This window comes from Thunnus thynnus, chromosome 5 (assembly GCF_963924715.1).
Source record: "Thunnus thynnus chromosome 5, fThuThy2.1, whole genome shotgun sequence".
Classification (NCBI taxonomy): Eukaryota; Metazoa; Chordata; class Actinopteri; order Scombriformes; family Scombridae; genus Thunnus; species Thunnus thynnus.
Window position 1 is genome coordinate 35,468,243 of NC_089521.1, and position 15,883 is coordinate 35,484,125.

The 15,883-nt window shown below is 43.3% G+C and overlaps 1 protein-coding gene across 1 annotated transcript in view; it reads right to left on the minus strand.

Annotated features, from left to right (window-relative positions):
- Window positions 1-3,208: 3,208 nt before the first annotated feature.
- ambra1b (autophagy/beclin-1 regulator 1b) overlaps window positions 3,209-15,883 on the minus strand; it is a 28,980-nt gene continuing 16,305 nt past the window's right edge. Inside the window, exons 9-19 of the mRNA XM_067591044.1 lie at window positions 15,540-15,725; window positions 15,123-15,203; window positions 14,615-14,715; window positions 14,265-14,375; window positions 13,153-13,341; window positions 11,384-11,538; window positions 9,216-9,355; window positions 8,372-8,476; window positions 7,769-7,956; window positions 6,388-6,516; window positions 3,209-4,345 (exon numbers count right to left, since the gene is read on the minus strand). Of these exons, the coding sequence (XP_067447145.1) occupies window positions 3,801-4,345; window positions 6,388-6,516; window positions 7,769-7,956; window positions 8,372-8,476; window positions 9,216-9,355; window positions 11,384-11,538; window positions 13,153-13,341; window positions 14,265-14,375; window positions 14,615-14,715; window positions 15,123-15,203; window positions 15,540-15,725 (1,930 nt within the window). The 3' untranslated portion in view covers window positions 3,209-3,800. The remainder of the gene's footprint in view (window positions 4,346-6,387; window positions 6,517-7,768; window positions 7,957-8,371; window positions 8,477-9,215; window positions 9,356-11,383; window positions 11,539-13,152; window positions 13,342-14,264; window positions 14,376-14,614; window positions 14,716-15,122; window positions 15,204-15,539; window positions 15,726-15,883) is intronic.

Sequence of the window (15,883 nt, forward strand, 5' to 3'; positions counted from 1 at the left end):
CACGTCACCTGCCTGTGTTTGTGTTTCTCTCTTACATGCAGCTGCTGTCCTTGCAGGTTGCCGTGGAAACGAGATCCCTGATCTCACCTGCACAAATAAAGGTTAAATAAAAAATAAAAAGTAAACAGTTCCAATCGGGGCTCTTCCCTCCTCCAGTCTTCATTTCCATAGGTCCGTTAACCACCTGATAACCCGACACACATGTGCAGCTCTGTGCAGCGTTAACTGCAGCTCTAACTGAAGCACCTGCAGCTCTAACTGCAGCTCTGTGCAACAGTCTGGAGAGGAAAAGTAGTGCTTGATCAGAAATTCAAGTTTTCTTCTGCAGGAGGAGGATGGAGGGGGGGGGGGGTGTCTCACACACACACACACACACACACACACACGTTTCTGGAGGCTCCTTCACGCTGAGGTTTCGTTCTGATGGATAATCGTCCCGTCATTGACCTGCCGTCGGTATCTGACCTGCAGAGTTCTGGTTCACTAACTGACACCTGTACAGCGAAGGTCACCTGACTCCGCCTCTTCCTGCCGGTTTAAACGAGCCCTGAGAGCTCCGTGACGACCTGCCGGCTGAGCCTGTGGGAACTGAAGAAACGAGTAAAACTTTCTAAACCTGCATGTTTGTTTATTCGTTCATCTCCGTTATATTTACGTTATTAATTGATTAATTACAGTCGTGTCGTCGCTGATTCGTCGCTCGGCTCAAAGCTTCCAGCAGAGAAACGTCGGATCATCGCTGGAATTATTGAACAAACATCTAATTAAAGCTCATTAACAGCATCACGGAGCTGCAGCTGCTGACATGATGACTGACAGGTCGCGAGTCATCAAGCCCCGCCCACCTCATTTACATACTGAGATCCAATCACAAAGCAGGATCAATTAAAATAACGATCACCAGGTGGAGCCATGTGACGTCTCCAAACCGACCAATCAGAACACAACATGAAGCGACCAGCAGCACGTTTCCAATTAGCGATTAGTCGACTTTGATTATTGATTATCGATTTAGTCGTTTTTTTAAACTTTATCTGGTTTCAGTTTCACAAACATGATGACTGAATATCTGACGACACATGAAGAGGCTGCAACGATTGATCGATTAATCAATAATGAAACTAATGCAGCTCTAGCGTACACACGCACACACCAACAGTTCGGTTTGTGTGACGTTTCATTTCCTGTTTTGTGTTTCCATCACAACCGAATAACGACGTCAGTCTGAAGGAGCCTCACACATTCTCACAGGAGCGCGCTCAGTACGCCCCCCCGTCCACGAGCATGCTCAGTACGCCCCCCCCCCGTTCACAAGCATGCTCAGTACGCCCCCCCCCCCGTTCAGACTATGACACAGTAAACAGATTTATCCAGATTTGACCTTTTCTCTCTTTACACTTCAACATTCTTTCATTTCTCGTCTCACATGAAGTGAAACGTTGTGACTCGTTTCATCTGTTCAAACGTCCGTCTGGTGATTTTCTAGAGTTTTACTCGTGTGAAGAAGCGAAGCGACAGAACTGATCTGCTAACGAGTTCAGCTGCTTCATTTATTAATCAATCAACAGAAACATGAGAACGGCTGAGTCATCGTTTCACGTCAGAAATGTGCTGATTCATCTGAAACGTGAAGGTTTGATGTTTGACTGAAATAACAGCTGATATTTTACTAAATACACACATTTTACAGGCAAAATGAATAAATGGAGAAAAGTCAGATTAACTGGTAATAATGAAGGTTTGTTACAGCTGTAATATATATACATATATATATATATATGTGTGTGTATATACATATATATATATATATATCTCTGTATATGTTAGAGTGAGCAGCTGTTTGTCGTGACTGAGCCTTTTTAAAGATTTTAAAGAATAAAACTACAGAAAACCACCAGACTCATTATTTCATGTGTGTTTCCTTCGTTCCAGACGTCTGCTGGTTGAAACAGGAAGAACACGTCCAGCTGTGAACTGAAGAGTCGATCCAACAACTATTTTCATTATCGATCTTTTTCTCACTTGTTTGGTTTATAAAACAGAAAACGGCGACAAAACTCACAAATAATGAATTAATTTTCCTTTCAGAAAGAAAAGCAGCAAAGAGAAAATATATAATAATATAATATATAATATAATATATAATAATATAACAATATAATATATATATATAATAATATAATATAATATATATAATAATATGTCATATATCATATAATAATATATAATATATATCATATAATTTGTAATATAATATATAATAATATAATGTAATAATATAATATATATAATAAATATAATAAATAATCTGCTTTTGCTTTAAAAATGATTTCATTGATTATCTAAATGGCTGCAGATTAATTTCTCTTTGATCAATTGATAAATTCAGACTCGTCGATATGAACCAATCAATCTCACCTGAAGGTCCATTTAGCAGCTGTTCTGGAGCTTTCGATCATGTTTAGATGATGTTCATCAGAGTTTTCATCCGTGTTCATAAAATATCTTTAAATTGATGACTGAAAGCTCCGGAACAGCTACTCAATGGACCTTCAGGTGAGATTCTGATTCTTTAATGCAACAACTGATCGATTCACTGATCTTCAGAAGATTATCTGCAACTATTGATAATCACATTTTCAGAAAGTTAGTATTTAAAGTATTTTCTGTTTCTGCTTGTGAAGCGTCGCTGCTTCTGTTTATCTGGATTAAAGCTGCAACAATCAGTCGAATCTGCAACTATTGATAATCGATTCATACAACAACTTGTGAGGATTTGCTGCTTTGATCCGTTTCACTATTTCACAACACAAACGATTAATGAAAGTGATCAGCAGAACAATCGATAATGAAAACAATCATTAGTTGCAGCTCTATGAAGACGTCTGCAGTCGACTCCGTTGTTCAGGAAACTGTAACAAACGTTTTTCCGACTAAACGTTTAATTAATTAATTAATTGAAAAAAAAAATCGTCAGTTGCAGCTTTAGTTTATCGGGAGTCAAATTTACAGATTTGTGCTCAGACGACGAAAGACGTCATTAAAACGTGTTCACATGAACATTTATACTGTCAGACACACACACACACACACACACACACACAGGGCATGATGAAACAGGAAATGGTTCTTCTCCTCTTCTGTATCTGTTTGATGAACTGCAGCATTATTGAAGACATGCAGTGGATTCAGTCTCAGTTCAGTTGTCGATGATGATTGGTTGTCACGGTAACATCCTCCATGATATAGAGTCCCGCCTCCGACGCGACGTCTCGTCCTTGAACATCATAATTACACATGGTACAAAAAACAGGCTTCAAAAGAAACGTAGTGCTGAATTCACTTTTTAAACACTTCAATCACGCACTATTTCACATCAAAGTTCAACATCACATGGCACCGAATGCAGCACGTTGGAGTAAATGTGTGTGAGACCCCCCCCCCCCCCTCGCCCCCCCCCCACCCCGACATGGCACTTTAATAACAGGAACCTCGTCTCCGTCACGCCGACACTGAGAGAAACGGGCGGAGAGGAGCTCAGCTCTGACTGGCCTCCGTTCAAGTAGAAGCCCTTTCTGACGTGGAATGATGGCGGTTCAGCTTCAGTCAGGTTAGACGTGCAGAGGAAGCCGATGCCTCTGCAGGTTTACAGGTGAGGGGGGGGGGGGGGGGGGCGGGGGTTCTTGTGTCCCTTCTTTTCCAGGCGGGAGACCCTGTACAGAGTCCAAGCAGCACCCGTTCTTTGTGAGATAAGGCTTTGAGGAGCACCAACGCTCTGCTTCTCTCAGCCAATAGGAGGACTACCTGCTGTACGGGTCGCCGGGGTAACTGTTGGGGCCGCCTCCTCCCCCACCACTGCCGGGGAGGGGGCTGTGAGAGGAGGAGGAGGAGGAGGAGGGGGGGGAAGAAAGGAGCAGGGAGGAAGAGGAAGGGCCCGGCAGGGAGTCGTCGTCTGTTCGTCCCCCGTCAAACACGTCGTCCATGTCCACGGCCAGAGAAAGGCTGGGGGGCCGGGGGCCGGACAGGACCTGGGGGCCCCACATGGGAGCCAGCTGTTCAGACGGGCCGGAGGCCTGGGGAGGCGGGTAGATGTGGGCTGGGGGCTGGGTGAGGAGCAGGGACCCTGAGGAGGAGGAGGGGGCGGCGGGAAGCCTGGAGGCCCCGGAGCCCGTCTGGGAGCCGCGGTGGATGCGATGGCTGACAATGATGTTGTTCCCGAAACCGCCCATGGACGCCATGGTGGTGCTCTGCTCCCGCTGCACCACTGCCGTCATGCCGCCCTCCGCAATCAGCCGGCGGATTCGTGCCAGAGCGTCTTCACCCGAACCGACATCTGGAGATTCTCCTGAAGCAAGACAGCAGAGACAAGGATAAATGTCAAACTGTTGTTCACGTTGTTCACAAGTCATGGTGCACATTTATATATCAACGTCACACTGTTGTTCACAAGTCATGGTGCACATTTATATATCAACATCACTGTTGTTCACAAGTCATGGTGCACATTTATATATCAACGTCAAACTGTTCATGTTGTTCACAAGTCATGGTGCACATTTATATATCAACGTCACACTGTTCACAAGTCATGGTGCACATTTATATATCAACGTCACACTGTTGTTCACAAGTCATGGTGCACATTTATATAGCAGAGTATTGAATGAACAGCAGAGTGTTGAGTGAACAGCAGAGTATTGATCAGAGTGTTGAGTGAACAGCAGAGTGTTGAGTGAACAGCAGAGTGTTGAATGAACAGCAGAGTGTTGAGTGAACAGCAGAGTGTTGAGTGAACAGCAGAGTGTTGAGTGAACAGCAGAGTGTTGATCAGAGTGTTGAGTGAACAGCAGAGTGTTGAATGAACAGCAGAGTGTTGAGTGAACAGCAGAGTGTTGAGTGAACAGCAGAGTGTTGAATGAACAGCAGAGTGTTGAGTGAACAGCAGAGTGTTGAGTGAACAGCAGAGTGTTGAATGAACAGCAGAGTGTTGAGTGAACAGCAGAGTGTTGAATGAACAGCAGAGTGTTGAGTGAACAGCAGAGTGTTGATCAGAGTGTTGAATGAACAGCAGAGTGTTGAATGAACAGCAGAGTGTTGAGTGAGCAGCAGAGTGTTGAGTGAACAGCAGAGTGTTGAGTGAACAGCAGTGTTGAATGAACAGCAGAGTGTTGAATGAACAGCAGAGTGTTGAATGAACAGCAGAGTGTTGAATGAACAGCAGAGTGTTGAGTGAACAGCAGAGTGTTGAGTGAACAGCAGAGTGTTGAGTGAGCAGCAGAGTGTTGATCAGAGTGTTAAGTGAACAGCAGAGTGTTGAGTGAACAGCAGAGTGTTGATCAGAGTGTTGAGTGAACAGCAGAGTGTTGAGTGAACAGCAGAGTGTTGATCAGAGTGTTGAGTGAACAGCAGAGTGTTGAGTGAACAGCAGAGTGTTGATCAGAGTGTTGAGTGAACAGCAGAGTGTTGAGTGAGCAGCAGAGTGTTGAGTGAACAGCAGAGTGTTGAGTGAACAGCAGAGTGTTGAGTGAACAGCAGAGTGTTGAGTGAACAGCAGAGTGTTGAGTGAACAGCAGAGTGTTGAGTGAACAGCAGAGTGTTGAATGAGCAGCAGAGTGTTGAGTGAACAGCAGAGTGTTGAGTGAACAGCAGAGTGTTGATCAGAGTGTTGAGTGAACAGCAGAGTGTTGAGTGAACAGCAGAGTGTTGATCAGAGTGTTGAGTGAACAGCAGAGTGTTGAGTGAGCAGCAGAGTGTTGATCAGAGTGTTGAGTGAGCAGCAGAGTGTTGAGTGAACAGCAGAGTGTTGATCAGAATGTTGAATGAACAGCAGAGTGTTGAGTGAGCAGCAGAGTGTTGAGTGAACAGCAGAGTGTTGAGTGAGCAGCAGAGTGTTGAGTGAGCAGCAGAGTGTTGAGTGAACAGCAGAGTATTGAATGAGCAGCAGAGTGTTGAGTGAACAGCAGAGTATTGAATGAGCAGCAGAGTGTTGAGTGAACAGCAGAGTATTGAATGAGCAGCAGAGTGTTGAGTGAACAGCAGAGTATTGAATGAGCAGCAGAGTGTTGAGTGAACAGCAGAGTGTTGAGTGAACAGCAGAGTGTTGAGTGAACAGCAGAGTGTTGAGTGAACAGCAGAGTGTTGATCAGAGTGTTGAGTGAACAGCAGAGTGTTGAGTGAACAGCAGAGTATTGATCAGAGTATTGAGTGAACAGCAGAGTGTTGAGTGAACAGCAGAGTGTTGAGTGAACAGCAGAGTGTTGAGTGAACAGCAGAGTGTTGATCAGAGTGTTGAGTGAGCAGCAGAATGTTGAGTGAACAGCAGAGTATTGATCAGAGCGTTGAGTGAACAGCAGAGTGTTAAATGAGCAGCAGAGTATTGATCAGTACCTGCAGCAGAGGTGGACGTGTCGGCCTCTGCTGAGGCTTCGGTCTGGCTGCCGTCCTGAACTCTGCTGCTTTGAGACTCCAGCTGCGCCTGAGCTGCTCGGCTGGTGGACGGAGTCTCAGGAGGGACATCTGTGGAGAGAAGAGACCACGCTGAGGAGAGATTCAATCATCCTTTCATAAACACTAATGTTTTAAACCACACATCATTACCTACGAAGCAAACCAAGCTAGAGATCAGCGGAGTAGAGCTGTATCAGTGTATGTCGGAGCAGGTATGACAGGTGTATCAGTGTATGTCGGAGCAGGTGTAACAGGTGTATCAGGTATAACAGGTGTATCAGGTGTATCAGGTGTAACAGTTGTATCAGGTGTATTAGGTATAATAGGTGTAAGAGGTGTATCAGGTGTGACGGAGGTGTTGGAGCAGGTGTAACAGGTGTATCAGGTGTAACGGGTATAGCAGGTGTATCAGGTGTAACAGGTCTATCAGGTATAACAGGTGTATCAGGTGTAACAGGTGTAACAGGTGTATCAGGTGTAACAGGTGTGTCAGAGCAGGTATAACAGGTGTATCAGGTATAACAGGTGTATCAGGTGTATCAGGTATAACAGGTGTATCAGGTATAACAGGTGTATCAGGTGTATCAGGTATAACAGGTGTATCAGGTATAACAGGTGTATCAGGTGTATCAGGTATAACAGGTGTATCAGGTATAACAGGTGTATCAGGTGTATCAGGTATAACAGGTGTATCAGGTATAACAGGTGTATCAGGTGTATCAGGTGTATCAGGTATAACAGGTGTAGCAGGTGTATCAGGTGTAACAGGTGTAACAGGTGTAACAGGTGTATCAGGTATAACAGGTGTATCAGGTGTATCAGGTGTATCAGGTGTATCAGGTGTATCAGGTATAACAGGTGTAGCAGGTGTATCAGGTGTAACAGGTGTAACAGGTGTAACAGGTGTATCAGGTGTAGCAGGTATAACAGGTGTAACAGGTGTATCAGGTGTAGCAGGTATAACAGGTGTATCAGGTATAACAGGTGTATCAGGTGTATCAGGTGTATCAGGTATAACAGGTGTAGCAGGTGTATCAGGTGTAACAGGTGTAACAGGTGTAACAGGTGTATCAGGTGTAGCAGGTATAACAGGTGTAACAGGTGTATCAGGTGTAGCAGGTATAACAGGTGTATCAGGTGTATCAGGTGTATCAGGTGTAACAGGTGTAACAGGTGTATCAGGTGTAGCAGGTATAACAGGTGTATCAGGTGTAGCAGGTGTATCAGGTATAACAGGTGTATCAGGTATAACAGGTGTATCAGGTGTATCAGGTATAACAGGTGTATCAGGTGTGACGGAGGTGTTGCAGTGTTTCAGTACTGAGTGCTGGCTGGGAGGTGCTGGGCTCTGATAGGTCCCTCTCTGTTTGTGTCTCGGCGTTCTGCAGCTGGATGATTGGTGTCTGGGTTCCTTGTGATGTCACTGAGGGGGCGGGGTGTCGGGGCTGAAGGCCAATGGCGTTCATCAGTCCCATGTCTCTGTCCAGCCTCCAGCCTGAGCGGTTTGGCCTGACGATGAATCACAGAGCAGTGTGATGGTTAGTGAGTGCTGATAAAATATTATTTACATTTAGTAAATTATTATAAGTTAAAACTTGTTTTGCTCTCAGATCAAGTTACTTTCACACTTTTTAACTCTAATGTTTATTTTTTAAGTCGTGTTTTCATGTCCTGTGTTTGTGAGATGCTTCTGTAGTTGATTTAAGACTTTAAAGAACGATTTTACTTCCAGATGTTGATTCAAACATCTGTCTGCTGTTTCTACATCTAAACTGTTGTTTCCACTTTAGGTCACATGGTGCAAAGGTCAGGAAGCACATGACACACTAAAATACAACTGATGGTCATTTTGGGACTTAAAGGTAAATAAAATCAGATTATTGGTGTTTTATTGAGCAGCCTGATGTGTGCTGCAGGTTCTCACCCTGGTCTATCAGAACCTCGGCTCCGGCTGGTTCCGCTGTTGTTGACGGAGAATAAAGGCTCGCTGCTCGACTCTGCAGGACTCTCGCCGTCGCTTCGGTAGAACCTGCACACACACACACACACACACACACACACACACACACACACACACACACACAGAGTTAATTCACTCCTATGCAGGAAGTCTTAAAGCAGAGGAGGGATTTCTTCGTGGAATTGCACAGACCATGACCTCGTTAGAAGCACTAATTGAGCCTCTTCAATTAATGGTCTTCCTGTTCAGATTGCCCATTAAGATAATCACATCAGGTCACATCTCAGTGTGGAGGGACTGGAGGGGAACATCAGCTGCCAGTTTATTAGGTACACCTCCATAAAACTTATTTCTGCTTGATTATCGATTATCAAAATATTTGCCAATTAAATTGATCAATTCTCAATTATTTGACTAATGCAGCTCTATTCTAAATGAACTGATTTATTGTTTGGTCTATTAAATGTCAAACATCCAAAGATATTCAGTTTATGATCCCATGAAGCAGCAGTTTGAGGTTGTTTAAATACTAAAACAATGAATTGTGTATTAAAATGTTGCTGCAGCTCTGAAGTCCAGTTCATCTTGTTTATAGATTAACTAGTTACAGATCTATATTATATATCTATAATCAATCAACACGTCTGTTAATATAAACTGAACCTTGCTGAAAGGACAGTTTGTTGTATTGATCTGCAATAGTTTGATCAAACTGGTAACTGAGTGAATATTAACTCCAGTAGGTTCAGAGAGGAAGACGTGAGCAGCATGAAGGATTAACGGCGGCGGCGGCGGCGTGCAGACTCACACAGGCCGGCAGATCACCAGGTCCCCCTTGTTGGTTCCATACGCCAGACCCATCCCCGGATCCGGCAGCCAGCGAGCTGAGTTGATACTGACGTGGCGCCGCTGGTCTGGAGCCATCGGATAGACGACGTTAAACACCATCTGAAACACACACACACATACACACACTTATTACACACACACACACTGATTACACACACACACTTATTACACACACACACACACTGATTACACACACACACACTATCTGAAACACACACACACACACTGATTACACACACACACACTATCTGAAACACACACACTGATTACACACACACATACACTTATTACACACACACACACTCATTACACACACACACTTATTACACACACACACACACTGATTACACACACACACACTATCTGAAACACACACACACACACTGATTACACACACACACACTATCTGAAACACACACACTGATTACACACACACACACACTGATTACACACACACACACTGATTACACACACACACACTATCTGAAACACACACACACACACTGATTACACACACACACATACACACACTTATTACACACACACACACACACTTATTACACACACACACTTATTACACACACACACACACATACACACACTTATTACACACACACACACTGATTACACACACACACACTGATTACACACACACACACACACACTTATTACACACACACACACTGATTACACACACACACACTGATTACACACACACACACACACTTATTACACACACACACACTGATTACACACACACACACTTATTACACACACACACTGATTACACACACACACACACACTTATTACACACACACACTTATTACACACACACACACTGATTACACACACACACACTTATTACACACACACACTGATTACACACACACACACACACTGATTACACACACACACTTATTACACACACACACACTGATTACACACACACACACTTATTACACACACACACTTATTACACACACACACACTTATTACACACACACACACACACTATCTGAAACACACACACACACTTATTACACACACACACTTATTACACACACACACACACACTATCTGAAACACACACACACACACTATCTGAAACACACACACACACTTATTACACACACACACACTGATTACACACACACACACTTATTACACACACACACTTATTACACACACACACTTATTACACACACACACACTTATTACACACACACACACACTTATTACACACACACACTTATTACACACACACACACTTATTACACACACACACACTTATTACACACACACACACTATCTGAAACACACACACACACACTATCTGAAACACACACACACACACTGATAGCTGTGTCGTAATCTATTATATTAATAATAATTATTAATAATTAATTATCAATAATATTTATTAATAATTAAAGCGACCACGCTGCGCTCCACTGGTGAGATGATGAAATTTTGCAACTGTGTTTTAAAATCACTGATGTGTTTTAAGTTTTGATCAGATTTAATAGTTATAGTCGACAGTATAATATATATATTATATAGTAATAGTATTATATATATATATATATATATGATATAATACACATATATATGTATACATATATATGTGTATATATATGTATACATATATATGTGTATATATATGTATACATATATAAACACATATATATGTATACATATATATACACATATATATGTATACATATATATGTGTATATATATGTATACATATATATACACATATATATGTATACATATATAAACACATATATATGTGTTTATATATGTATACATATATATGTGTATATATATGTATACATATATATGTATACATATATATACACATATATATGTATACATATATACACACATATATATGTATACATATATATACACACACATATATATACACATATATATGTATACATATATATACACATATATATGTATACATATATCTGGGGGGGGGGGTGCCCACAGTAACGAGGTAATTAATTAATAAAGTACTACTACTCTAGTATTAGTAGTACTGGTCTGTCCTGCATTATTAAGTGCAGCAGTGATAACAGCGTTAGAGGCAGGAAGTGGTTCTGTTAGCACCGTCTCACCCTGATGGACGTCTCTCCTCCATGCGGCTGTTGCAGGCGGAAGACTTGCGCCACCATGTGGTCGGTGGTGGGATGCAGCAGGATCCTGCGAGAGGCCAGGCCCACCATCACGTAGCAGCCCATCGGAGACAAGCTGACGGATATCGCATTCGGACCTGACGGAGGACAGACATCAGTGAAGGTGGTTAGCATGACGCTAGAGACAGATATTACATACATACATTCACTTTTCATAGTGATACAGTACTGAGAGGTATTCATCTGTACTATCGTCTCCCTTCTGCCAACACAGAACTCCATAAGACCTGGAACAATAACCAGAGCTGTTACAAACGGCGCAATCATCCGCTCCCATGGTTTCTCACTCCATTGCTATGCTGACGACACTCAGCTCTTCCTGTCGTTCCCACCGGAAGACCACACAGTCTCGGCTTGGATCTCGTCATGCCTTGCCGATACATCAGCATGGATCAGCTTCAACCTCTCTAAGACTGAGCTCCTTACCATCCCAGCCAGTCCCTCTATTCAAAAAAACATCAGCATCCAGCTGGAACCAACCCAACTCATGCCCACAAAGTCTGCCTGACGCTTGGGTGTCATGATCGATGACCAACTAACCTTTAAGGTTCACGTAGCCTCAGTTGCTCAGTCGTGTGGGTTTGTCCTGTACAACATCAGGAAGATCAGACTCTACCTGTCTGAGCTTGCAGCACAACTCCTGGTCCAGGCTCTCGTAATATCACACATCGACTACTGCAGCTCCTTACCGGCAGGCCTCTCCGTATGTACGTTCAGACCTCTGCAGATGATCCAGAACGCGGCGACGCTTCTGGTCTTCAACCAGCCCAAAACAGCACATCACCCTGCTGTTCATCTCCCTCCACTGGCTCCCAGTTGCTGCCCGCATCACAGAACAGCCACTAAACCAGCTCCCGCCTACCTGAACTCCCTCATTCAGGTCTACACTCCCTCCCGCCCACTACGCTCTGCCAATGAAAGGCGCCTGGTACCACAACAGGACCCTCAGTCACCAGCTAGACTCTTGTGCTCTGTAGTTCCCCGGTGGTGGAACGAGTTACCAAACTCTGTTTGACCCGCAGAGTCCCTCTCAGTCTTTAAGAGAAGACTAAATACCAGCTCTTCATGAACAAAAGAAAACAAAAATCTGCTTCTATGCATCTCCTCTGAGCCTTTTGGCATCTACGTGCTACTGGACTGAAACTCTTTCTGACCCGTACTCGTGTCGTCGTCTCCTGAACAGATCCTTGTTTGTGTTGTATCGTCGCTTTGGATAAAAGCGTCTGCTGAATGAAACTGTAAACTGTAAATGAACTGAACCAGACCTGCTTTTAATAATAACTATGATTTAAGATCATTTTTCTGTACATACACAAACATCTGGAACAAAATTAAAATTGTGTTCTTACAGTTTAAACATTTACTAAAACATTTCCTTCTTCTCTGAACTTCTACACATCTAACATCTGTTTACTCTTGTTATCTTTAGTTAAATGCTTTATTCTTTTATAAAGAGCAGGTATGTTTCAGCCCACATGTACAGCGAATATTCTGCCTGTTGTTGTATAGTTTTATTGCTGGTCATGTTGTTATTTCCTGCTACAAATAAAACATGAAAATAATTTTTCCTTTGGGTCATAATAATAAACATTTAACTGAATAAACTGAAATGCAAAAGGAATTCATATTATACACAATTAAAGGTGAGCTTGATGCAAGATTTAAAATGAAATGAACATGTGAAACTGTACCGAATCTCTTGGTGTAGAGCATCTCTCCCAGGTTGTGAGGAGCCAGAGAGTAGATGGCCAGGATGCCTTCGTCTGGAAAACCCCGCTGACTGCTGGGAATAAAAACAGCCAGCAGCTGACCGTCTGCAGAGATGTCACAGCTGGCGTCGTTGTAGATCTTACAGTTTGGCACCAGGACGTTGACCGAGGCTGAGCAACAAACACACACAGACTCAGAACCGCAAGTCCATAAATCTCCTCAACATTCAGTATTTTCTCCAGATTTGGATCAGAGCTGCAACTAACGATTGTTTTCATTTCATCAATTACTCTTGATTATGTTCTGGTTTCATTGATTAGTTGTTTGGTCCATAAAATGAATGACGAATATTCAGTTTACTGTCACAGAGACTAAAGAAACCAGAAAATATTCACATTTAACAAGCTGCAATCACAGAATTCTCAAAACAATTAATCAATTATCAAAGTAGTTGGTGATTAATTTAATAGTTAAGCTTCTAAAACAGCTTTTAGACGAGTAGTTCCTCCACTTCTTTAGTCTGATCTACAAAGTTCTTCAGATGAAACACAAACAGGAACTTTTAAGTTCCTGGATCAGTTCCTGAGAAGAGTCCCTGTGGTTCCACAGTTCCTGGAACTTTCTGATCAAAACGGACAAATAAAAGAACCGAAGAATTATTAAACAAAAACAAACACAAACTAGAGCAAAGACATGAAAGAGAAACCACGTAGTGACTCCTCAGATGAGGAAGAGTGACACCAGCGCGCTCTTCCTCCAAATCCTGTCAAAGCTTTCTTAAAAACTCGTCAGCAGCCAGAATGAATGAATGAATGAATGAATGAATGAATGAATGAATGAACGAATGAATGAATGAATGAATGTCATCTGGGAGCTGAAACACTATTTTAAAACCTTTCTCCCTTCTTAAATCTCATTATCGACGGGTTTATCAATCATTTTTACGTTGATGCTTGATATCTTATTTATTTAATAAGTAAAGTCTACTGTAGTCTTTGTTCTACAGATAAACTTCATAGTTATTATGAGCTCCATGTGATGAAGCTCTCGCGGTGACGCTGCCAGCAGGCGTCCCGGCTCACAGCTGTCGTACCGTTGCTGATTTCAGGCAGATCAAACTTGGTGAAGTCCCACCACTGCAGGCGGTAGGTGGTGTTGGCGATGTTGCTGGCGACCGCAGACTGTCCGTCCCCGATCGATGCCCCTGAGGAAACAAGTAAACACTGTCGATATTACACGTATTCATTCAGTTGGTCGGATGTTTTCTGATACAAGATAACGTAAGTAGCACAAAACGGAGAACTGAACAACATGCAGCGACGCTTATCAGCATCTGGCTGGTGGCTGGAGGTGATTTCCAAACTTTAAATGGTGTTTTTGGTGTCAGTGCAAAGTGTGTGTGTGTGTGTGTGTGTGTGTGTGTGTGTGTGTGTGTGTGTTTACCGGCCAGTACTCTGTTGACAGAGGAGTGTGTGGCCAGGCCAGGCTGCCCTCTTTCATGGAAGATCCCAGCGTAGGGCAGGTACTCAGGAAGGAGGAAGCGCCTGGAGGAGAACAGACATAAAACATCTTCTAAACTCAGCGTTAACTTCCATTAAACTGCAGACTCATCAAACACAGATTAAACAACAGTAGAAGAAGAGCAGCGGAGGCTTTTAGTCTCTAGTATGGATCCTACACTTCCCACAATGCAACACTGTTACCCCCCCCCCCCCCTTGCTTCCTGAATGCCCACATCTTTCAAACTCCACTCCTCCAGTCTGTAACACAGTCTTTCTGTTAAAACTCTCAGACCCAAGTTAAGGTCACGCTGATGTCATCCCTGTGACATCATCAGGATGATGAGTAACCTGAGCTTCATGTTTAACCCGGTGAAACGTCCCGGGTTAAACGTCCCGGGAACGGACTCTGCAGACTGTTCTACACGTCGTGGTGATGAGAGCTGACTCACCGAGGGACGAAGCGACCCAGCGAGGGCGCTGACATCCTGGCGTTTCGTGGCGTCCTGTGCCTCGCTCTGTCTCCGTTATCGCTGAAAGAAATGATTCCGTTAGAGACAGGCCTGCAAACTCAACTGGGATGAAATAATCTCTCCACTACAACCCAGTAACCCAGACTTCAAAGAAAAATAAACAAACTATCTGTTTGTCTGTTTTTTAACTTTTGGGCCCATTTTGTCCTTGTTGGGTTGTCTTGGCACAGCTGAGCTGCAGACATGCCATAACGCTTCATCTCCCCACAGCTACTGTTTAGACAGATTAATACAGTTTGTTTTGTGCAGAGCAAACAGTGTTTCTCTCCTCTCGTCTCAGTCGGCTAAAACTGATGACATGAATTATACATCCAGCTTATAATGTTCTTTTCTTACTCCAGCTCCTCAAAGTCCACGTCACTGTTGTCCATGGAGCCGGACGGGTTACTGGCAGGGCCGTCGGAGGACGACGACATGGCCCGCAGGCGGTTCTGCTGATAGCGAAGCGAGCGCTGGCGGATGCTGTCACGTCTGGACAGATACTGGATCATCCTCTGGGCGTAGTAAGCAGCTGGAGAAAGCCTGAACAGCACAGAGGACAAACTTCAGACTTATTGTTTCATCAACAAACTGAAAGTAGGTGTGACTGAGGTAGAAAGAATACAGACAACCGTTTTCTTTGTGTATAACTTCTGGTTTCTAATGTCCCGAGACAACAGAAACAGTCCACAGAGACAGAA